The sequence below is a fragment of the Anabrus simplex genome, chromosome 2, assembly GCF_040414725.1.
Source record: "Anabrus simplex isolate iqAnaSimp1 chromosome 2, ASM4041472v1, whole genome shotgun sequence".
Taxonomy (NCBI): Eukaryota; Metazoa; Arthropoda; class Insecta; order Orthoptera; family Tettigoniidae; genus Anabrus; species Anabrus simplex.
This window is the reverse complement of record NC_090266.1, coordinates 175062648-175087929: the sequence shown is the minus strand read 5'-3', so window position 1 is coordinate 175087929 and position 25282 is coordinate 175062648. Positions and strand designations below refer to the sequence as shown.

General features: G+C 38.4%; 1 protein-coding gene across 6 annotated transcripts in view; it reads left to right on the top strand.

Annotated features, from left to right (window-relative positions):
* Positions 1 to 25282, top strand: part of LOC136862726 (protein ST7 homolog) — a 374644-nt gene that overhangs the window by 132897 nt on the left and 216465 nt on the right. For 5 of the 6 annotated variants that reach the window (XM_067138952.2, XM_067138950.2, XM_067138947.2 and 2 more), the window contains one exon: positions 17239 to 17472. The exons of the other annotated variant lie outside the window; for it this stretch is intronic. In XM_067138952.2, coding sequence (XP_066995053.1) covers positions 17239 to 17472 — 234 coding nt within the window. The remainder of the gene's footprint in view (positions 1 to 17238; positions 17473 to 25282) is intronic. 6 annotated transcript variants of the gene reach the window in all.

Genomic DNA, 25282 nt, shown 5'->3' with positions numbered 1-25282 from the left:
TAACTTCACAACGTCTCATTCCAGTTTTATATGACCAATACTTGTAAACAGTCTTAATTGTAATTATTTGTTTTAAGGTTATCCATTGTGGTGATGATGCCCATTAAGGAGGGCTAAACATGTTCACGATCTTTCTATTTTTTATAATTATTTAAGCACAAATTGTGGTATTGACTAGGTTAACATTAAACGAATATTTTGTAAATTGTATTTAACCGTAGTACTGTTTGTTAAAAGTGAGAAAATGTGCGGATTATTAATTTGATCGAGTATTTAATATAACATTGCTTTTAATCACTACATTCCTTCTGACAACTTCAGGTAGGAAAACCACATAGACAGTCTTTCTGAGAATCCCGTAGCGAAGCACGGGTACATCAGCTAGTACATATATAAAGCAATTCCACAATTATACTTGCTGTACACTATCTGCTACATAGTTCACAGATTGCACATAACACAATCTCACAATTCTGTACGTCGTCCACTGTCCCTTGCCATTCCCTTGTCGAACTTCCCAAGGTCACAGCTGCACGCCCCTAACTGCACAGCCAACTTGCCCGGAAAAGTTAAACTTTGTAGAAAAACAAATATAAGGTTTAAATTATACAAATAAAATTAACATAGTAGCATTACAAAATTCTATTCTTGCTTACTGAATCATTATGTTTTGCAGTTAGGGGATCCTTGGACATGCATGGGATATGGTAAGGGGTCCTCAGATACAAAAAGTTTGGGAAACCCGGCCCTGTTTGACATGAAATTCATTACATCTGTAAGCTTCTTATTTATTGTGTTCACCAGGCTAGTATCTCAGGTGGTAGAGTGCTGGCCTTCTGAGCTTAAGCTGGAGGGCTCATGAGGTTTCCAGATGACACTAGCAGAGGGGACTGGTGCTCCTACTGTTGGCCCATGCCTCGTGAGGCAAATGTGCGTGTGGTGAACCAAGCTCGATAGCTGCAGTCGCTTAAGTGCAGCCAGTATCCAGTATTCGGGAGATAGTAGGTTCGAACCCCACCGTCGGCAGCCCTGAAGATGGTTTTCCATGGTTTCCCATTTTCACACCAGGCAAATGCTGGGGCTGTACCTTAATTACAGCCACGGCCACTCCCTTCCCACTCCTAGCCCTTCCCTGTCCCATCATCGCCATAAGACCTATCTGTGTCTGTGCGACGTAAAAAAAAAAAAAAGACCAAAACGTGTGGTGAACCAATAGCTTGGCTAGCAGGTGGGGCCAAACTGACTTGCTTGGGAACATTAATGGCGGACACCGTCACAGTATATTTGTACAGTATTGTTTATTTTGCGTAAACTTCATCAGTGATTGTGTGTAGATGTTATGAACAAGTTAGTGAGACAAAATTATGAATGCAGAAGTTCTGCAGTCACCTTAGTAACTTTGAGAAAGTTTTCTGTATTTATCTTAAACTATCATCCATTATTTTCAGTGATTACATTTAGATTGAAGGTAGTTCACTTGCTCTGGTCGAGGGTTGCTATGTATGAGGGTGAGGAGAAGGTGGTAGGCAGTAACTTTGTTTAGAGAAGAGGGAAGAACAAGTGTTATTTGATTATATTATACGTGTTTACGAGTAAATGCACGATAATGATTTTGAATAAACGTGTGGAAATGAATTAGAGTACCTTGGTAGACATTATTTTTAACGATAAAATGTCTCTATTAGTGGGAATGCTGCCTAAATTCAAGGATTTTAGTACATTTTTTTTTTTTGCTAGTTGTTTTACGTCGCACCGACACAGATAGGTCTTACGGCGACGATGGGACAGGAAAGGGCTAGGAGTGGGAAGGAAGCGGCCGTGGCCTTAATTAAGGTACAGCCCCAGCATTTGCCTGGTGTGAAAATGGGAAACCACGGAAAACCATTTTCAGGGCTGCCGACAGTGGGGTTCGAACCTACTATCTCCCGAATACTGGATACTGGCCGCACTTAAGCGACTGCAGCTATCGAGCTCGGTTTTAGTACATTTAAAAATAATCTAAACCACATTCCAAATGTTTAGTGTCAAAGTAGCCTCCAGTGGGATTCATTAAGTGCTAAGGAAAAATAGTGTGGAATGGTGTCGTGGTCTTGGTTTGTTAGGTAGGGTGTGAGGGGAATGTGGACGGCAAAAGCTTCCTTCATCAGAGAGGGGAGAGGAAGTGTTAAGTGGTTATATTATTTTTGCTTCAATACGTGTTTCTATACATGGTTAATGTTTGTGGGTTACTGTAGTCACGTCCTAGTTCGTGAACCATGGGCAACGGGCTGAGTGGCCTAGTAAGTGGTCCTGAGAGTCGGGATACCAGTTGCTATGGAATGGGAGTGGGCATCTCGGACATATTCTGAGTCATGGCTCTCCTTGTGCTCAGGCGGCTAGGACTATACAATTCACCAGTGGTCCATAACCCGTTAGAGGAAAGATCCTCACTTGGACTATGTGCAAGTAGGGTAGCATAATGCTTCATGAATTTACCGAGTTCAGCCCATTTTCAGCAAGCCGCGGACCTATGGAAGTAATGGAGTCCCACTCCCATTTGACAGGCGAGGGACTCCTTGGAAAGAACTTGGCAAATGAAATGGAATTCGATGGGGAGCTATCAATATTAATGGGGCTTATGGAAGAAAGAAGGTAGAACTGGCTAAGTCAGCTAAGAGGATGCATCTGGATGTGCTAGGAGTAAGTGATATTCGGGTAAGGGGAGATAACGAGGAAGAGATAGGAGATTATAAAGTGTACTTGACGGGTGTTGGAAAGGGAAGGGCAGAGTCTGGGGTAGGGCTCTTTATCAGGAATACCATTGCACGCAACATAGTTTCTGTTAGGCACGTAAATGAGTGAATGATGTGGGTAGATTTGTCAGTTGGAGGAATTAGGACAAGAATTGTGTCCGTGTATTCACCATGTGAGGGTGCAGATGAGGATGAATTTGACAAGTTTTATGAAGCATTGAGTGACATCGTGGTCAGGGTCAACAGCAAGGATAGAATAGTGCTAATGGGTGAATTCAATGCGAGAGTTGGGAATAGAACTGAAGGATACGAAAGGGTGATTGGTAAATGTGGGGAAGATATGGAAGCTAATGGGAATGGGAAGCGTTTGCTGGACTTCTGTGCTAGTATGGGTTTAGCTGTTACGAATACATTCTTTAAGCATAAGGCTATTCACCCCTACACATGGGAGGCTAGGGGTACCAGATCCATAATACACTATATCTTAACAGACTTTGAATTCAGGAAATCTGTTAGGAATGTACGAGTTTTTCGCGGATTTTTCGATGATACAGACCACTATCTGATCTGTAGTGAACTAAGTATGTCTAGGCCTAGGGTAGAGAAAGTGAAATCTGTCTGCAAACGAATAAGGGTAGAAAATCTTCAGGACAATGAAATTAGACAGAAGTACATGGATATGATTAGTGAGAAGTTTCGAACAGTAGACAGTAAGCAGGTTCAGGATATAGAAAGTGAATGGGTGGCATACAGGGACGCTATAGTAGAAACAGCAAGGGAATGCCTACGAACAACTGTGTGTAAAGATGGGAAAAGGCAAACATCTTGGTGGAATGATGAAGTGAGAGCAGCCTGTAAACGTAAAAAAAAGGCTTATCAGAAATGGCTCCAAACAAGGGCCGAGGCAGACAGGGATTGGTACGTAGATGAAAGAAACAGAGCGAAACAAATAGTTGTTGAATCCAAAAAGAAGTCATGGAAAGATTTTCGTAATAACCTGGAAAGGCTAGGTCAAGCAGCAGGGAAACCTTTCTGGACAGTAATAAAGAATCTTAGGAAGGGAGGGAAAAAGGAAATGAACAGTGTTTTAAGTAATTCAGGTGAACTCATAGATCCCAGGGAATCACTGGAGAGGTGGAGGGAATATTTTGAACATCGTCTCAATGTAAAAGGAAATCATCCTGGTGGTGTTGCAAACAGCCAAGCGCATGGGGAGGAGGAAAATGATGTTGGTGAAATTATGCTTGAGGAAGTGGAAAGGATGGTAAATAAACTCCATTGTCATAAGGCAGCAGGAATAGATGAAATTAGACCTGAAATGGTGAAGTATAGTGGGAAGGCAGGGATGAAATGGCTTCATAGAGTAGTAAAAGTAGCGTGGAGTGTTGGTAAAGTACCTTCAGATTGGACAAAAGCAGTAATTGCACCCATCTATAAGCAAGGGAACAGGAAGGATTGCAACAACTATCGATGTATCACATTGATTAGTATACGAGGCAAAGTATTCACTGGCATCTGGGAAGGGAGGGTGCGATCATTTGTTGAGAGGAAGTTGGATGAAAACCAGTGTGGTTTCAGACCACAGAGAGGCTGTCAGGATCAGATTTTCACCATGCACCAGGTAATTGAAAAATGCTACGAGAGTAATAGGCAGTTGTGTTTATGTTTCGTAGATCTAGAGAAAGCATATGACAGGGCTCCGAGGGAAAAGATGTTCACTATACTGGAGGACTATGGAATTAAAAGTAGATTATTAAAATCATTCAAAGGCATTTATGTTGATAATTGGGCTTCAGTGAGAATTAATGGTAGAATGAGTTCTTGGTTCAGGGTATTTACAGGGGTTAGACAAGGCTGTAATCTTTCACCTTTGCTGTTCCTAGTTTACATGGATCATCTGCCTTTTCAATACAATAAATGTTATAGTTTATTTACAACATATATTTACACTTGGAACTAGTTTCGACGCTGTTTGGCGTCATCTTCAGCCAAAATGTGGGAAATAGGCTAGCATGTAGACATTTATATTACACAAGGCGTTTCATTAAACAATACACATCTTATGAGGAGATATTCTATATTCGTCCCTGTTTTTATCTCCTCATAAGATGTGTATTGTTTAATGAAACGCCTTGTGTAATATAAATGTCTACATGCTAGCCTATTTCCCACATTTTGGCTGAAGATGACGCCAAACAGCGTCGAAACTAGTTCCAAGTATAAATATATGTTGTAAATAAACTATAACATTTATTGTATTGAAAAGGTGGACCCCTTTTAAGTTTCCTATCTTCCATTCTCAGTTCAATACGGACAAAAATGAAATTCTTAGATTTAAATGGATCATCTGCTGAAAGGTATAAAATGGCAGGGAGGGATTCAGTTAGGTGGAAATGTAGTAAGCAGTTTGGCTTATGCTGACGACTTGGTCTTAATGGCAGATTGTGCCGAAAGCCTGCAGTCTAATATCTTGGAACTTGAAAATAGGTGCAATGAGTATGGTATGAAAATTAGCCTCTCGAAGACTAAATTGATGTCAGTAGGTAAGAAATTCAACAGAATTGAATGTCAGATTGGTGATACAAAGCTAGAACAAGTCGATAATTTCAAGTATTTAGGTTGTGTGTTCTCCCAGGATGATAATAATATAGCGAGATTGAATCAAGGTGCAGTAAAGCTAATGCAGTGAGCTCGCATTTGCGATCAGCAGTATTCCATAAGAAGGAAGTCAGCTCCCAGATAGTGATGTAAGGAAGACACTGGCACCGTGCTTTGACACCGGTGCCAGAGAGGGCACGGTAGGCACGGTGCCACGATTTAAAATGAACCAGTGCCAGTGGCACTGCCATAAGAATAAATCTGTGAAACATTTACAAGAATAAAAAGGTTTGTGACACGAATATTGACCTTATTTATACCGTTAATAAGGACAATAACACACATCAATCGAGTCTGCTTTTCCATGAGTACATCGAACAGTATGGCGGGTACTGGCGGCTGGCACTGTTGCCGAATGAAGCACTATTGTGTGTGGCCACGTGACTGCCTCGTGCCAGTGGTACGGCATGTACAGGCCAGTGCTTCTCAGATCTGTGCCGGTGTCAGTGCCAGTGCGCCAGGACAGATCGTTTCTACAGTACGGTACCTACTTGGTCACTCCGTCCTACCCAGTACTGCCGGACCGTGCCACGCTATGCTTTATTCTCTTTCGTTATATTATCGATTGTCTTGAATTCCGTGTCAATTGCAGATAGACGAAAATCTAGCCCTTTGTGGAGCTATTTCACTCCAGATGATACAAACCAGTACATAGCAGTGTGAGGTATTTGTAAATCTTGTATATCTTTCAAATCGACGATAACATGTTTAAAACGCTATATGCTTCGTCATACCTGGAAGACCCCTTAATAGCTAGGCAGACAGATTCGTTAAAATGGTGATTGGGAAGAAAGCTTCAGTACCCCAACCTTTACTGTTTAGCTGTCCGGAAGTTGTTTGTTGTAGCAACATCCGCGCCTGCCGAAGGTGCGTTTTCGAAAGGTGGCGAACTTTTTGCTAACAGACTGTCAGCGAATCAAGTGAAAAAAATACCGTTCTTGAATGTGAATGGAAAACTTATTTGAGGGTTATTTTATAGTATTTTACATGTAAATATTAATATAAAGTACGGTATATCTATGTGTATTTCCTTTTTTGTCAATACATGAAACATAAACGTTTTTATAAGAGTCCAATGAATAAGTAGTCATCGTGGCACTGACAGTGCCGTGGCACCGGTGTTTTGGCACGGTGACGCGCTTGGCACTGGCACTGTGCACAGCAGTGTCAGCAGAGGCACTGGAATTTGCACCACTACTCCCAGACGAAACTATCTTTACATCGGTCTGTTTTCAGACCAACTTTGCTTTACAGGAGCGAAAGCTGGGTGGACTCAGGATATCTTATTCATAAGTTAGAAGTAACAGGCATGAAAGTAGCGAGAATGATTGCTGGTACAAACCGGTGGGAACAATGGCAGGAGGGTACTCGGAATGAGGAGATAAAGGCTAATTTAGGAATGAACTCGATGGATGAAGCTGTACGCATAAACCGGCTTCGGTGGTGGGGTCTTGCGAGGCGAATGGAGGTGGATAGGTTACTTAGGAGAATAATGGACTCTGATATGGAGGGTAAGAGAAGTAGAGGGAGACCAAGACGACGATGGTTAGACTCGGTTTCTAACGATTTAGGTATAGAACTAAATGAGGCCACAACACTAGTTGCAAATCGAGGATTGCGGCGACGTTTAGTAAATTCACGGAGGCTTGCAGACTGAACGCTGAAAGGCATAACAGTCTATAATGATAATGTAATGATAATGTACATGTTAGTATGTGAATGCATGATAATGATTCGGGAGAAATAAAAATGTAGTAATGATTTAAAATATTACCTTATATGACATTATCATCACTAGTATACCATTTCCTGAATTCATCAAGAAATATCTTAAAACACTTTTAAATTAAAGTCATATAGCAGAACAGTATTTAATGTTCATTAGTGTTATAAAGATTGAAACTGAAGTAAATTAAAGTAAGCCAAGCTGAGTGGCTCAGACGATTGAGGCGCTGGCCTTCTGACCCCAACTTGGCAGGTTCGTTCTTGGCCCAGTCCGGAGTATTCCAAGGTGCTCAAATACATGAGCCTTGTGTCGGTAGATTTACTGGCATGTAAAATAACTCTTTTGGGACTAAATTCCAACACCTCGGCGTCTCTGAAAACAAAAATATTTAGTTAGTGGGACTTAGATTAGATATTCTGGGTTGTTGGCCTTATGGATCTTTGGAAACATAGGGAACTGGGAAGTGCAGGGCTTGTTTGAGATGAAGAGTATGATGGAGGTTTTCCGTAAACCCTTGTATTTTAATATAATTACATCCCATTGTTCTCAACCAATTTTCTATTATGGAACTATTTTCAGGAGTCATTGACCGATACCTGCAACCCCTTGTATGCTCTTCTGACTCATACATTCTGGACACCAGTCATTTTCTAGAATGTCTTTCCATTCTTGCTTATCTTGTCCCATCGGACTGTTGACTAATCTTAATTGATGTAATCTCATTGTGCAGTATCTTGCTCACTGAGGGATTTAGAGCCTCTGAGATGTTTCTTGACACTAGACAATCTAACATCCTGCTGTGCCTTTCCTCATTTACTTTGCAAAGTGCATCTTAACCCAGTACTCTTTAAACTTCACATGTCAATTGTTGTTTGAGATTCAAGGCACTGGAGTTCCTGAAATCCAATAACATGGATTTTCTTCTCTTCATTTACAACCCATTCCATCAAAATACATTTGATGAATATTTTGGTACTTACAACCTTCAACATTTACCCCCGTCTTCTCACCTTTGAGCCCTTAACGTTTTTGAAGTTAAGCATCATCTAAGGCTCAGATACTGGAAAGCACCGAGCCTTAACATGGGATAAACCTTCTTTTTCTGTTATCTTGTCTCTACCTTTACATCTGTGCCTACCCTTTAACAGTTTCATTGCTATTCTTACTCCCTCCAGTGACGAAGGACTCATCCAAAATTTTAGACTTCTTATACGTGTTTCTTAAACCCAATTTTTGTGTGTTTTTCTATAATTATCTGCATGCTTACCTGGTAAGTCTCTGCTCTTGACCTCTTTCCTATGCATATGTATTTTACTTTTGTTGATATTTTTACATGATCATTTAAGTGTTATGATGTGAAAATTAATTGTTGATATATACATATATATATATTGATGTGTGTGGAATGTAAGTCTCAGAAAATTATCAGTTGTATCCTAAATCAATATCCTGTATATCTTTATCCAGATCTTTGCATGTGAAAGCATCCCTGGTATGCAAGTGGATTGTTTAACATGATATTCATTACATCTGTAAGCTGCTTATTTATTGTGATTACCAGGCTAGTAGCTCAGATGGTAGAGCGCTGGCCTTCTGAGCTCAAGCTGGCGGGTTCAATCCCAGTTCAGTCTGGTGGTATTGAAGGTGCTGAAATATATCATCCTCTTGTTGGTAGAACTAATGCCACTTTAAAGAACTCCTGCAGGACAAAATCATGGCACCTTGTCATCTCCGAAAACTGTAAAAGCAGTTAGTGGAACGATTTCTCAGAGGCTAGTGAAATGGATGTGTGTTCTGGGTAGGATGTATTTTTCTAAGGTTACTAGTAATGAGAAAGGGGCCAGTAACACAGTTAAGTAAATTTTGTATGAAGTTCCAAGAACCATCTGCATCATTCTCGTTTGCATCCGGGAGATAGTGGGTTCGAATCCCACTGTCGGCAGCCCTGAAGATGGTTTACGTGGTTTCCCATTTTCACACCAGGTAAATGCTGGGGCTGTACCTTAATTAAGGCCATGGCTGCTTTCTTCCAACTCCTAGCCTTTTCCTATCCCATCATCGCCGTAAGACCTATATGTGTTAGTGTGACATAAAGCCACTAGCAAAAAAAAAAATTATAAAAAGTTTACATCCTAGAATCCTTCTTCCTTAATTTTTGTCACCTCAGATTTTGTCTTGCATGTTCCCTTAATTGGTAAAACCCAGTCTTCAGGAGCATATACAATACAGTAGGCATTGATTTTCTAACATGCTCGATTCTACCAAGCTTTCATATGTTCAACCTGAGAAATCAATCAATCAATCAATCAATCAATCAATCAATCAATCAATACTGATCTGCATTTAGGGCAGTCGCCCAGGTGGCAGATTCCCTATCTGTTGCTTTCCTAGCCTTTTCCGAAATGATTTCAAAGAAATTGGAAATTTATTGAACATCTCCCTTGGTAAGTTATTCCAATCCCTAACTCCCCTTCCTATAAATGAATATTTGCCCCAGTTTGTCCTCTTGAATTCCAACTTTATCTTCATATTGTGATCTTTCCTACTTTTATAGACGCCATTCAAACCTATTCGTCTACTAATGTAATTCCATGCCATCTCTCCGCTGACAGCTCGGAACATACCACTTATTACAAGTGATGAAAATCACAGTGAGATGCCACACAGTGAGAGGCGAAACATGTCTCATCTGAATAATGTTTTAAAGTAAATGCCAACTTCTTGTAATGTATTGAATAGGTGGAAATAAACAAAAGATATTATCCTATATACAGTTTATTTTACATACCACTTAGTCGAGCAGCTCTTCTTCTTTCTCTCAATTCTTCCCAACCCAAACATTGCAACATTTTTGTAACGCTACTCTTTTGTCGGAAATCACCCAGAACAAATCGAGCTGCTTTTCTTTGGATTTTTTCCAGTTCTTGAATCAGGTAATCCTGGTGAGGGTCCCATACACTGGAACCATACTCTAGTTGGGGTCTTACCAGAGACTTATATGCACTCTCCTTTACATCCTTACTACAACCCCTAAACACCCCCATAACCATGTGCAGAGATCGGTACCCTTTATTTACAATCCCATTTATGTGATTACCCCAGTGAAGATCTTTCCTTATATTAACACCTAGATACTTACAATGATCCCCAAAAGGAACTTTCTCCCCATCAACGCAGTAATTAAAACTGAGAGGACTTTTCCTATTTGTGAAACTCACAACCTGACTTTTAGCCCCGTTTATCAACATACCATTTCCTGCTGTCCATCTCACAATAATTTCGAGGTCACGTTGCAGTTGCTCACAATCTTGTAACTTATTTATCACTCTATAGAGAATAACATCATCCGCAAAAAGCCTTACCTCCGATTCCACTCCTTTACTCATATCATTTATATATATAAGAAAACATAAAGGTCCGATAACACTGCCCTGAGGAACTCCCCTCTCAACTATTACAGGGTCAGACAAAGCTTCACCTACTCTAACTCTCTGAGATCTATTTTCTAGAAATATAGCAACCCATTCAGTCACTCTTTTGTCTAGTCCAATTTCACTCATTTTTGCCAGTAGTCTCCCATGATCCACCCTATCAAATGCTTTAGACATGTCAATCGCGATACAGTCCATTTGACCTCCAGAATCCAAGATATCTGCTATATCTTGCTGGAATCCTACAAGTTGAGCTTCAGTGGAATAACCTTTCCTAAAACCGAATTGCCTTCTATCGAACCATTTATTAATTTCACAAACATGTCTAATATAATCAGAAAGAATGCTTTCCCAAAGCTTACATACAATGCATGTCAAACTTACTGGCCTGTAATTTTCAGCTTTATGTCTATCACCCTTTCCTTTATACACAGGGGCTACTATAGCAACTCTCCATTCATCTGGTATAGCTCCTTCGGCCAAACAATAATCAAATAAGTACTTCAGATATGGTACTATATCCCAACCCATTGTCTTTAGTATATCCCCAGAAATCTGATCAATTCCAGCCGCTTTTCTAGTTTTCAACTTTTGTATCTTATTGTAAATGTCATTGTTATCATATGTAAATTTTATTACTTCTTTGGCCTTAGTCTCTTCCTCTATCTGGACATTATCCTTGTAACCAACAATCTTTACATACTGCTGACTGAATACTTCTGCCTTTTGAAGATACTCACATACACACTCCCCTTGTTCATTAATTATTCCTGGAATGTCCTTCTTGGAACCTGTTTCTGCCTTAAAATACCTATACATACCCTTCCATTTTTCACTAAAATTTGTATGACTGCCAATTATGCTTGCCATCATGTTATCCTTAGCTGCCTTCTTTGCTAGATTCAATTTTCTAGTAAGTTCCTTCAATTTCTCCTTACTTCCACAGCCATTTGTAACTCTATTTCTTTCCAGTCTGCACCTCCTTCTTAGTCTCTTTATTTCTCTATTATAATAAGGTGGGTCTTTACCATTTCTTACCACCCTTAAAGGTACAAACCTGTTTTCGCATTCCTCAACAATTTCTTTAAACCCATCCCAGAGTCTGTTTACATTTTTATTTACCGTTTTCCACCGATCATAGTTACTTTTTAGAAACTGCCTCATACCTGCTTTATCAGCCATATGGTACTGCCTAACAGTCCTACTTTTAAGACCTTCCTTTCTATCACATTTACTTTTAACTAGCACAAAAACAGCTTCATGATCACTAATACCATCTATTACTTCAGTTTCCCTATAGAGCTCATCTGGTTTTATCAGCACCACATCCAAAATATTTTTCCCTCTGGTTGGTTCCATCACTTTCTGAATCAGCTGTCCTTCCCATATTAACTTATTTGCCATTTGTTGGTCATGCTTCCTGTCGTTCGCATTTCCTTTCCAATTGACATCTGGCAAATTCAGATCTCCCGCTACAATCACATTTCTTTCCATGTCGTTTCCCACATAGCTGACTATCCTATCAAATAATTCCGAATCCGCATCAGTGCTACCCTTTCCCGATCTGTACACTCCAAATATATCAAGTTGCCTATTATCTTTAGAAATGAGCCCTACACCTAGAATTTCATGTGTCTCATCTTTAACTTTTTCGTAGCTTACAAATTCTTCTTTCACCAGAATGAAAACTCCCCCTCCCACCTTTCCTATCCTATCTCTACGATACACACTCCAGTATGTCTCAGATATTATTACAATATTATAAGCCCACGTTGGTACCAACGTGAAACACTACCACCTTCTCCTTCCCCTCCTCCCTCTCTTCTACTTTCCTCACCATCTGCCTCAACCTAATTCCTGGATAACAAGCTAGCGTTGCTGAAACAACCTGACGTACTTAATACGCACCGTACGAAAAATCCTGATCATTTCTTCCAACAAATGTTTCAACGGAATTATAACATCAACTTGACCATCTTTTAGATCCAATCGACTACCACATAATTTCTGAACTCCGCTAGCTTTGACATACGTTTTATCATTAGCAACGCCTCTACAAGACGTTCCATTTTCTTTTCGACTTTCAGATATCCTAACCATATACATTTTAACATGTTTATTACGTTCACACTTCCGTTTTAAATAACTGACAGTGATTTTACCATCTTGGATTCAACTTGGGAATTGAAGAAACATCCCCCTTTGATGATTGTGTTTACACTCAAGGCCATCACAGTCTTAATGATATTATAAAAAAAGGATCCATTTTAGTTTTAAACTCTCAAAATTTCATGTTTAATCACGTTTTAATCTTCAAAACTGTTAATTTACTCTCTTTTAACATACTTTGGTGCATTATCGTTGTTTTAGATGTTATTGTATAATGTTTTACGAAATCATTTTCAACATTTAACCTATAATTTATAAGATTAGAATGACTTTACATGTATTATTTTTAAGATTGATATAGGCTGATGATGCCCGTAAGGCATGTACCATTGACTTTTATGTATTATGTATAAATTTTTTTGACCATATGAAATAGTGGATCATATTGTATTGTATTGAACAGGTGGGCTTATAATATTGTAATAATATTTGAGACATACGTCAACTTCAATACGGAACCAAAATGAGAATAGTTACTTGTAACACACTCCAGTGCCGTGAGAAAATTTCTGCATCCATTATATCATTTCTCAGCCATGATTCAACTCCTATTACAATATCTGGTAAATATATATCTATTAAATTACTTAATTCTATTCCTTTCTTTACAATACTTCTACAGTTCAACACTAACAATTTTATGTCATCCCTACTTGATTTCCAGTTCCCTGTTCCCTTATCACCGCTCCCTAGGCCATCCCGTTTCCCTGAATGTACCTCCCTATTACCCTTCCAAACAAATTTCCTAACTTATACGTACCACTGCGGTTTAAATGAAGGCCATCCGAGCGCAAATCCCTATCTCCTACCCACCCATTAGGATCTAGAAATTTCACTCCCAGTTTCCCACATACCCACTCCATAGTCTCATTTAAATCCCCAATCACCCTCCAGTCAGTATCCCTCCTACACAGTATTCCACTAATAACAATCTTCGCTTTCTTAACCTTCACCCGTGCTGCATTTACCAGATCCCACACATCTCCAACTATGTTGGTACTTATATCAGCTTGCCTTACGTTGTTGGTACCAACGTGAAACACTACCACCTTCTCCTTCCCCTCCTCCCTCTCTTCTACTTTCCTCAACATCTGCCTCAACCTAATTCCTGGATAACATTCTACCCTGGTTCCCTTTCCTCCACACACTTTCCCCACGTGTCTAACGATGGAATCCCCCATGACCAGAGCCTCAACCCTACCCACCTCATTTGATCCCCTCCCCTCCTGGTCAGCCCTATCTTTCCTGATAGCTGCAGAAGCTACTTCCTCCTCCCTTTTCTCCTTCCCATGACCCTGTTCCACCTGTCTTTTCCTATCCTCTACTCTACATTTCCCTTTCCTACCTTTTCCCTTCCTCCTACTTCCATGCATCTCAGCAACAGTTCCCTGTCCCTCATCTTCCCTCTGTTGTTCTACCTGGAGTGACTCGTACCAATTTCGCACAGACACCTGTCCTGAATTCTGATCCTGAATAGAGCCCTTAGCCTGCAATCTCCTTCCCCTTAGAACATTAGACCACCTGTCTTCTATAACTCCTCCCTTTCCTTCCCCTCCCTCTTGTACACCTACTGTAACCTGTTCATTGTTTGAGGGAGTCCTATCTTCCTTCCTGTCTTTTGTGAGAATCCTAATTATCTCCCTCAAACTTTCCAACTCCTCCCTCATACCCCTCAATGCCTCACCACACCCACAATAAGTACACTCGCGCTCGTTAGCCATTCTTTACGGGGGGAAATTTTTAAATTAAAAAATAAAATAACTTATTTGCAAAAAAATAAATGAACGGAGGGATATATTGTCTGGGATAGTACACAACAATAAGGTAATTAATATACGACTACACTACAATACTACTTAGTCGTGCTCTATATTTTTATCCTACAACGCCTAACAGGATAAAAGCTGCTGTTAATTACTGAATATCGAAAGTAATACACAAGAACTACACAATTCCAAACTGCAATTAAGCCTATCCTAATTTCAACAATATTTTAGTAAGAGTTTCTACGGATACCTCTACTACACCAGTACTACACAAATATTTTACAATAATAAAATAAGCACACTAAATTCTAATAGGATATTACTCGTATACTACTGTACAGTACACTACAGTAATTTTTAAACTACTTTCAGACGTATCCTAATTACGATACCGGTACCGTACCGTACGTCACTACTAAGCACAACAGAAATGAAATTTGCAAGAACTAAAGATTACCAACGAAGCTAAATGCTTAGACAAATTATTATTAGTATTACGGTCTAATAGATATGCACGAAAGATAACACACGAATATAGCAGGCAAGATACGGCACTATCTAAATGTACTGTATCTATACTACAATGTATCTACACTACACTGCGTTTGGTTAAATGCTTAAGTATCAAAAGGATTGCCGTACACGAAGAAAAACACGAATATAACTGGCAAGATACTATCTAATATATTATACCTTATCTTCACTCCAATTCTACTGAAATGTAGTTATGTGATTATTACAGCTGGTTGATTACTATTATTTTCCCTACTCCACGGGACGGAGAAAAAAAAAGTGTCCTTAATTAGGCCTACTGAAAAATACGAGGTTGTCTACAATAATTTCTCAAATATTTCTGTCAAAACTACTACTACTACTACTACTCCAGGGACTTGAACTGCAATTACTGGGATATATGGACTTTATTATTATTAGCTAACCGCTCATAAATACTGAAAGATCGAGGGAGCGAAATATAAATTACGGATACTAACTACCTACTCAGAAGTACAAATGAATGGAATACAAGGTCAGCTGATTTTTATTTATATTTACTTGACTACACTACACCCTTTGTTCACGACTGTAGCCAACAATGCAATATTTGAATACGAGGAGTGACAATAATCAATAACAATACGACTGTTAACTATTACCGTGTAATCTCTTTAACTTCTTTTTAAATGGAAGTTTACAGGCGTATCGTGTTTTTTAATGTAGTAAATTATTACCTTCGCGATAGTTTGAACGTATATCTATACGAAATACCGGAGAAGTTGCTGCAGAAGTTACGGTACTATTCCTTATGATAATCTGCCTTTGTAAGTACAACCAACGAACCTACAGATACCGGTATTTACAAATATTTTTAAAGTTAATATTGTTACCTAAAGTATTACCTAGACCTAAATTCGAAACAAGGTGCACCTAGCTAGCCTACTTAACCTAGAAAACGTAATTTACTGAAGACCAACTGAATTACTTGTTACAAAATTTAAATAAGTATTACTACTCCCAATTTCTACCAACAAGCACTAAACACCACTATATAAACAGCACTAAATGAATCAGATATACACAAAATTAAGCTATTTCAATAGGTTTTCACTACTTTATCACTACAATAATGCAAGAGCTCTCTCAACAGCCAACCGTTCTCAAGCGCATCCAACAATGCTCAATCCTCAAACCAATGGTGTACTGTGGTATGCTCTTTAAAGTGTTGTAAAAGTCCATATAATTATTTCCTTGGTCTTTGCAGTGATTGGTGATTATGTGACAAGTAGAAGATATTTTCAGAAGACCTTTTTGATCTATATAAACATATTTTTATGCATCATCACCCACTATACATTTTTTTCTGTAACTGTATTCTTCGATCTTGTCAGATTTGTACTTTTTTCCACAGTTTCTGCAATGTTTGTACTCCATCTGCTTTCATTCTCTGACACTATCTTCTTCTTTTGATGCTGCAGATGTGTTTTTTTTTTGGGGGGGGGGGGAATTTTTGAGTTGGAACAACATTATATTATGATGATGAGATTCATCCAAGACATATCAAACACATCACTTTAGTAACAGTTATATTCTACCATAATGCACTGATTTCAGTGGAACATGTAACAAGTCATCAGCTGACTGTACATTGAAATTATGGCAGAACAATACTTTCAACTTTACTTGTTTTTAAAATACCGATAATGACACAGTCCAGTGCCATGAACGCACAGATCACTAGAATATGCATTAAATTAAGCATATTAAATCACTTTCTGATTTAGCATCAGTTGGATACTTCTAATATTGTACAATTTCATTAAAATCTACATTCAAAGATTCATCTCTCATTTCTATAATTTTCTCATTAGTAAACAATTGCTTGTATTTTTCTTTTGAATTTGTCATGTAATTAATAATAATAATAATAATAATAATAATAATAATAATAATAATAATGTTATTTGCTTTACGTCCCACTAACTACTTGCATGGTTTTTGGAGATGCCGAGATGCCGGAATTTAATTCCACAGGAGTTCTCTTATGGGCCAGTAAATCTACTGACACGAGGCTGACGTATTTGAGCACCTTCAAATACCACCGGACTGAGCTAGGATCAAGTCATATAATTTTTATGTTTCCTATGTACTTATCATTTTAGATATAACATAGTCAATATCTTCTATGTCTTAAAACATTATTTTAGTCTGAACTAGTTATTAGTGCTTTTAGTAAGTTAAGCTTTTAGGATGATATTTAGTTATGCAGACTGCGTGGCGAGAACGCAACCCTGTTGCCCGAATCAAGGCTGCCCATGAAGCACTAGAGAAGAATCCAGAATGTGCTCCGGCTTATATTCTGCTGGCAGAAGAAGAAGCCACCACTATTCTGGAAGCAGAAAGAATTTTGAAACAGGCACTCAGGGCTGCTGAAATTAATTATAGAAAATCTCAGCAAACACAGCACCAAGGAACAGTCATGGAAGCATCACATAGTAAGTTGTTATATTATTTACTTTTTTGTTTTTTGTGGTGGTAGCTGGAAATTTCATTTATTACAGTTAAGTAAATTTTCATAATTTTTGTAGTTATGAAAGTTTAAATAAATTGTGTATAAAGTTCCAAGGATAATAACTTTCATAATTTAAAATTGATAATCGCAGATTTCATGGGTATAGTTTCTTTTCGGATTGATGTAATGAATCTCCGTAACATGTTACAAAACAGGACTTCTTGAAAGAATTACTTAACCCTCAACCACAGTTGTGCATAATATGAGCCGTCAACACAGACGTGCGGTCTCAGATACCACTGTTGTATTTAATATTGTTGTTGGCACAATAATAAAACAATGGATGTAAAATAACTATAGTGATATTATATTATACTCCTTTGCTTGATTAAAGAAGTAGAAATGCAATATATGGAATATTTTAATTATAAAATAAAAAATGCTCAATGCTGTAGCAACTACTATGAGTGTCCATATAGATGTATCTATCGAAATTCAGTAAGTAGTAATGTTCGTCATGGAATGAAATTAGTGGAGTACTATCCATTTAATTGTTAAATGAAATAAAAACTGAACTAGGATATGTTTAAAGCAAAAAATAGAAATGTTTAAAACATTACTTTCTACAGGCAGTAAATGAACGCTCAAGCCATTTGTGGTGCTCTTGCATTTACAGTTTCAAAACTTACTGTCAACTTTTCTTTTCTCAAGGTTATCACACATCTTCCATGCACGTTTCACACACTTTCTTTGTACACTCCAAGCATACCAGCTTTTTGCACATTTGACAGAGGTATGCTGTTTTTCTCTTCTTCCGTGTGTCACAAGTGTAGCATGTTTTTTGTTTTTCAAGCTCGTCACGTAATGAATCCCCGTAACATGTTACAAAACAGGACTTCTTGAAAGAATTACTTAACCCTCAACCACAGAACTCTTCTTATGCACCCTCGACTTCTCGGCTAATGTGAGGATTTTTCATTTTTCATCCTGCGCTGCATATGTTCTTCCATGAGCTGTCCTGCCAAGGTCTTCATAAAATCAAACCTTTTAATTACATGATTGTCTTTATAGGAGCTGAACAGAATGAAGGCATTTACAAAACTTATGTCCAGAATTCAAAAGAAAATCGCCATTGGCCACCTTCTAGTTCTGCGAATTGATGGGTAGATAGCATATTTCTCATCAAGCAAGTCTACTCCCCCCAACGTACCATTGTAGTAGGAAATCATCAATGGTTTGCCTATTTCATCATCGATCGACTTATCATCATTGATGAAATTTGTATTACGGCCTTGCCCGTTTTTGGAACAAAGGACACTATTGTTGCATCTTTCGTGAAACCGAAAAGCTAGGTACCTTCTTTTTGTGATCTATTGGGCAGAAACTCATTGGGTATTTCACGCTTATTTTTTTGTTTTCAAGGTCCCTACGTATGTTAGCCCTGACGTTCCTATTTGTTCCTTGTATAGAAGAAGAAAGGCACAGCTCTGCTTGAGTTGGCTTTGCTAGCTTCCTTTCTACGGGGGAGAGTGTAGTTCCATCTGAATCTTTCCCAACATATATGTACCCATTGAGAAAGTAGTTGCGAGCATCTGTAAGACACATGATTTTTAGTCCTTACGTTCTTGGTTTGTTAGGCATGAAAACTTTGAACTTGCAGCAGGCACGAAAAGCTACAAGCATCTCATCCACACAAACAGCAGTCCCAGTGGTGTAAACATTCTGACAGTTTTGAACAAACTGATCGAACATCTGTGAAATGGGAGCAGCAGGATCTAGTTCTTTTCGCTCTGTTCGGTTACTAGGATTGTCAAAACATAGAAAAGACAGGAGTATGGCAGATCTGTTACAGTTCATTACACACCGAAATATATCATGTCCTGTACCATCAGTAGCAAACAGAGATCGGATATCCTCGTGATTAGATTTGAATATGGCAGAATATAGTAGCAACCCAATAAAAGCTTTCATTTCAGTGACATCAACATCAGCCATATCACAAAACAGTTGGTTTTTATACTTTATTCTTTCCATTTGGATTTTCACATTGGTCCATGTAACTATGTCTTGCAGCATAGTCTCAGCTATTAAAAAATTCCACACTTTGCAAGGATCTTCTTTAGTAGCTGTTCGAGCAGGAGGGTGTAACCCAGGGAGATGTACTACAATATTATGTTGTCTTGTTCTGGAACAACTTGTGAATGTCTCTGAGGACTACTTATAGTTATTTTTACCATAGTAATTCTTCCGGTTCACAGGTTCGCTGCTAGAACACGACACTTCCTCATATTCGTCACCTGATAATTCCGAACCAGATATATGATCACTCTCAAGGACGTAATCTTGTTCGTCTCCGTAGTCAGCTTCACTACTGTCATCCTCCATCCACTCAAGCACTGTGTCATCAAAGTTTTCATCAATAACTCTGACCTTATGCGAAAGACCTTGTCTAGTATCCATTCTGAGAATGGATAGAAACAATCATGCTACCACGGACGTGCGGTCTACAAGACCGCTAGCGATATTCTATGCCTAATATCTTGAGTACTGCACGAAATAACTCAACAGCGCTAATTGTACACATTCATACAGTGGCGGGAATCTTTTAGAATGAACATTTGAAATTTTGGTGCAGTCGGAGGGTTAAGAGTGTAACAAATTAAACTAGCCTGCAAAATAATATTTTTTCCACCAGTTAGTGGTTTAATAAGTGATTCTACGTAAGTTAGGTGTGCTAAATTAAAATCTGCTTTCTTTCTTTTTTTTTCTGTTCCATGTAAGGAGTTTTCACAATAGCCTCATCATTTTGGTCACATTTCATTAACTTTTTGCCACCCATTAAGGATTGAAAAAAAAAAAAAAAAGTATAAAGGAACATTGAGAGTAAACTCCTGTGCTGATTTCAAATCTCCTTTCTGTTTTACAATATCACTGAAGGATTTTTCACAACAGCCACATCATTTCCTTTAATATAATGATTTGATCATATTTCACTAAATTTTGACACCCCTTAAAGATCTGCAAAAATATGATTTAATTGCCAGCAAAATTAACTTTTTTCTGAGATCTGAGATCTTATAGATGATTGTAAATAATTTTAACACACTGAATTTAGTGCCGGAGTCTGATTTTCTTGCAGTATACAAAACTAATATCATAACAGTTAGTTCTTAAAAAATAGGAGAAAAACCTTGTAGTATGCAAAACAGACTACCTATATACTTTTAAGAAGATCCACTTGAAGAAAAAATATTTATCTTTGCCGGGAAGGAGGGTTGTGTTGACTGAGGTTTATAGCCGTATTGCCTACTTTCCCTCACAAAGCACCAGCAGTAGTCGGCCAACATTGCTACGTTCCACCATCCCTGATATCTTCTTTCGATTTCCTTCATTTGTTGGTGGAATCTTTCACCCTGCTCATCACTTAGGGCTCCCAAATTGTCAGAAAAATAGTCCAGATGATTGTTCAAGAAATGGAGCTTTAAACTCATGTTGCAGCAGAGAGCTTGAAATTGTATCAATTTATTTTTCACAGTTGTCTTATAGTTCACGTATTTACGTTTCCCAAAAATTTATTGATTACTTCTCTGAAAGCACACCATTCCTTACCTTCAGGATCATTCATTGTGCCCAAAAATGCCATGTTCTTCATAAGGAGCCTAATCTGCAGTCCATCGAATATTCCCATCTTTTATCTTAGCTTTTGACAAGAGTGGAAATCTTTAGTATAAATAATCAAAGCACATGCTACTTTTGTCCAGTGCTTTTACAAATTGCTTAATGATCCCAAGTGTGATATGCAAAAGGGGAAGTAGTGTATTTTAGAATCAACGAGTATGCTCCGCCATCAGCTGTCATAGATGACCTAAGCATCACTGAAGTGGCATACTAGGGAAATGAGGAGTGAGGTAGTATCCCGTTGCTTTCCTCGCCGAGCCAGAAGTTGCTATTACATATCAGTCCGCCAAGCCCACTGAAATGCGTGCACCAACTGACCCTATGACCAACATTTTCACAGCATTCATAGCAGGGACTGGCTGGAGAAGGAATGGCATTACTAGCATCGTTCATACCTCAGTCACTTTCATAGTGTATTGTCAAAGGCAAGGATAAGACAGAGACAAATCATTGAAAGTAACAAAATTGCTCTAGCCCATACCAGAAGACATAGTGCACTGTAAACACTAGGTCCTGCCAGCAAAGGCAAGGATCAACGAGACTAGCACAAATTACATTTTTCTCCCCAGGAGTTACACTTTCCCTTTTTGGTCACTCTTTCGTTGTTCAATGTTTATCTCTACTTCTAATATCCCAATGACACAAAAAGCAATGAAATGTTGTGTAACTTGCTTGTTGCATTGCAAATCAATCAATCACTACTGATCTGCATTTAGGGCAGTCGCCCAGGTGGCAGATTCCCTATCTGTTGTTTTCCTAGCCTTTTCTTAAATGATTGCAAAGAAATTGGAAATTTATTGAACATCTCCCTTGGTAAGTTATTCCAATCCCTAACTGCCCTTCCTATAAAGGAATATTTGCCCCAATTTGTCCTCTTGAATTCCAACTTTATCTTCATATTGTGATCTTTCCTACTTTTAAAGACACCATCCAAACTTATTCGTCTACTGATGTCCTCCCAGGCCATCTCTCCATTGACAGCTCGGAACATACCACTTAGTCAAGCAGCTCGTCTCCTTTCTACCAAGTCTTCCCAGCCCAAACTTTGCAACATTTTTGTAACGCTACTCTTTTGTCGGAAATCTCCCAGAACAAATCGAGCTGCTTTTCTTTGGATTTTTTCCAATTCCTGAATCAAGTAATCGTGGTAAGGGTCCCATACACTGGAACCATACTCAAGTTGAGGTCTCACCAGAGACAAATATGCTCTTTCCTTTACATCCTTACTACAACCCCTAAATACTCTCATAACCATGTGCAGAGATCTGTACCCTTTATTTACAATCATATTTATGTGATTACCCCAATGAAGATCTTTTGTTATATTTATACCTAGGTATTTACAATGATCCCCAAAGGGAACTTTCACCCCATCAACGCAGTAATTAAAACTGATAGGACTTTTCCTATTTGTGAAACTCACAACCTGACTTTTATCACCATTTATCATCATACCATTGCTTACTGTCCATCTCACAACATTATCGAGGTCATTTTGCAGTTGCTCACAATCTTGTAACTTATTTATTACCCTGTACAGAATAACATCATCTGTGAAAAGCCTTATCTCTGATTCCACTTCTTTACACATATCATTGATATATATAAGAAAACATAAAGGTCCAATAATACTGCCTTGAGGAATTCCCCTCTTAATTTTTACAGGGACAGATAAAGCTTCCCCTACTCTAATTATCTGAATTCTATTTTCTAGAAACAGAGCCACCCATTCAGTCAATCGCAATACAGTCCAACTGACCTCCTGAATCCAGGATATCTGCTATATCTTGCTGGAATCGTTCAAGTTGGGCTTCAGTGGAATAACCTTTCCTAAACCCAAACTGCCTTCTGTCAAACCAATTATTAATTTTGCAAACATGTCTTATATAATCACAAAGAATGCTTTCCCAAAGCTTACATACAATGCATGTCAAACTGACTGGCCTGTAATTTTCAGCTTTATGCCTATCACCCTTTCCTTTATATACAGGGGCTGCTATAGCAACTCTCCATTCATTTGGTAAAGTTCCTTCATGCAAACAAAAATCAGACAAGTACTTCAGATATGGTACTATATCCCAACCCATTGTCTTTGGTATATCCCCCGAAATCTTATCAATTCCAGCTGCTTTTCTAGTTTTCAACTTTAGTATCTTACTGTAAATTTCATTGCTGTCATAGGTAAATTTTAATACTTCTTTAGTATTAGTCACCTCCTCTATCTGGACATTATCCTTGTAACCAACAATCTTTACATACTGCTGACTGAATACTTCTGCCTTTTGAAGATCCTCGCATACACGCTCCCCTTGTTCATTAATTATTCCTGGAATGTCCTTCTTGGAACCTGTTTCTACCTTAAAATACCTATACATACTCTTCCATTTTTCACTAAAATTAGTGTGGCCACCAATTATGCTTGCCATCATGTTATCCTTAGCTGACTTCTTTGCTAGATTCAATTTCCTATTAAGTTCCTTCAATTTCTCCTTACTTCCACAGCCATTTCTAACTCTATTTCTTTCCAACCTGCACCTCCTTCTTAGTCTCTTTACTTCCCTGTTATAATATAGTGGATCTTTACCATTCCTTACCACCTTTAAAGGTACAAACATATTTTCACATTCCTCAACAATTGCTTTAAACCCATCCCAGAGTCTGTTTACATTTTTATTTACCGTTTTCCACCGATCATAGCTGCTTATTAAAAACTCCCTCATGCCTGTTTGATCAGCCATATGGTACTGCCTAACAGTCCTAATTTTAATCTCTTCCTTTCTTTCGCATTTATTTTTAATTGCCACAAAAACAGCTTCGTGATCACTAATACCATCTATTACTTCGGTTTCTCTATAGAGCTCATCAGGTTTTACCAGCACCACATCCAGAATATTTTTCTCTCTAGTTGGTTCCATCACTTTCTGAATCAGGTGCCCTTCCCATATTAATTTATTTGCCATTTGTTGGTCACGCTTCCTGTCATTCGCATTACCTTCCCAATTGACATTTGGTAAATTGAGATCATCCGCTACGATCATGTTCCTTTCTTTATCGTTTCCCACATAGCTGATTATCTTAGCAAATAATTCTGAATCAGCATCTGCGCTACCCTTTCCTGGTCTGTACACTCCAAAGACATCTAGTTGCCTATTATCTTTAGAAATGAGCCTTACCCCTAGAATTTCGTGCTTGTCATCTTTAAATTTTTCGTAGCTTACAAATTCTTCTTTCACGAGAATGAATACTCCCCCTCCCACCATACCTATCCTATCTCTATGATACACACTCCAGTGCCGTGAGAAAATTTCTGCATCCATTATATCATTTCTCAGCCATGATTCAACTCCTATTACAATATCTGGTAAGTATATATCTATTAAATTACTTAATTCTATTCCTTTCTTTACAATACTTCTACTAACAGTTTTATGTCATCCCTACTTGATTTCCAGTTCCCTGTTCCCATAACACCGCTGCCTAGCGCACCCTGTTTCCCTGAATGTACCGCCCTATTACCCTTCTAAACAAATTTCCTAACTTATATGTACCACTGCGGTTTAAGTGAAGGCCATCTGAGCGCAGATCCCTATCTTCTACCCACCCATTAGGATCTAGAAATTTCACTCCCAGTTTCCCACATACCCACTCCATAGTCTCATTTAAATCCCCAATCACCTTCCAGTTGGCCTAGCAAGAGAGCAGTTACCTTTAGATCCCCACACAATAGCCACCGACATTCCTGGTAGTTAATTTATTGTGAATCGACTGAAAATTTTCTTAAGTTTCTTTGAGAAAAACAGAATTCCCAATGGTATCAAAGGAAATTCTCTTCTGTTATGTAGTAACACTGCTTTCAGGCTTCTCTTCGATGCATCGATAAACACACACCATGTTCCTTAGAGAAAAACTATACTGTTTTGCCTTTCAATACACTTTAGAAACAACTTTATATTATTGATATATAATGGAAAGCCATTTACTTCAGAAGTTTCACCAGTACCTGTTTCAGTTCTTTCGAACCATCTTCAGCTGGCTAATAGTTGCATTGACAAAATATATTCTAAAAATATTAAAACAGTGATTCAAGAATGATGCAGGAATGAAAAAGTACAATA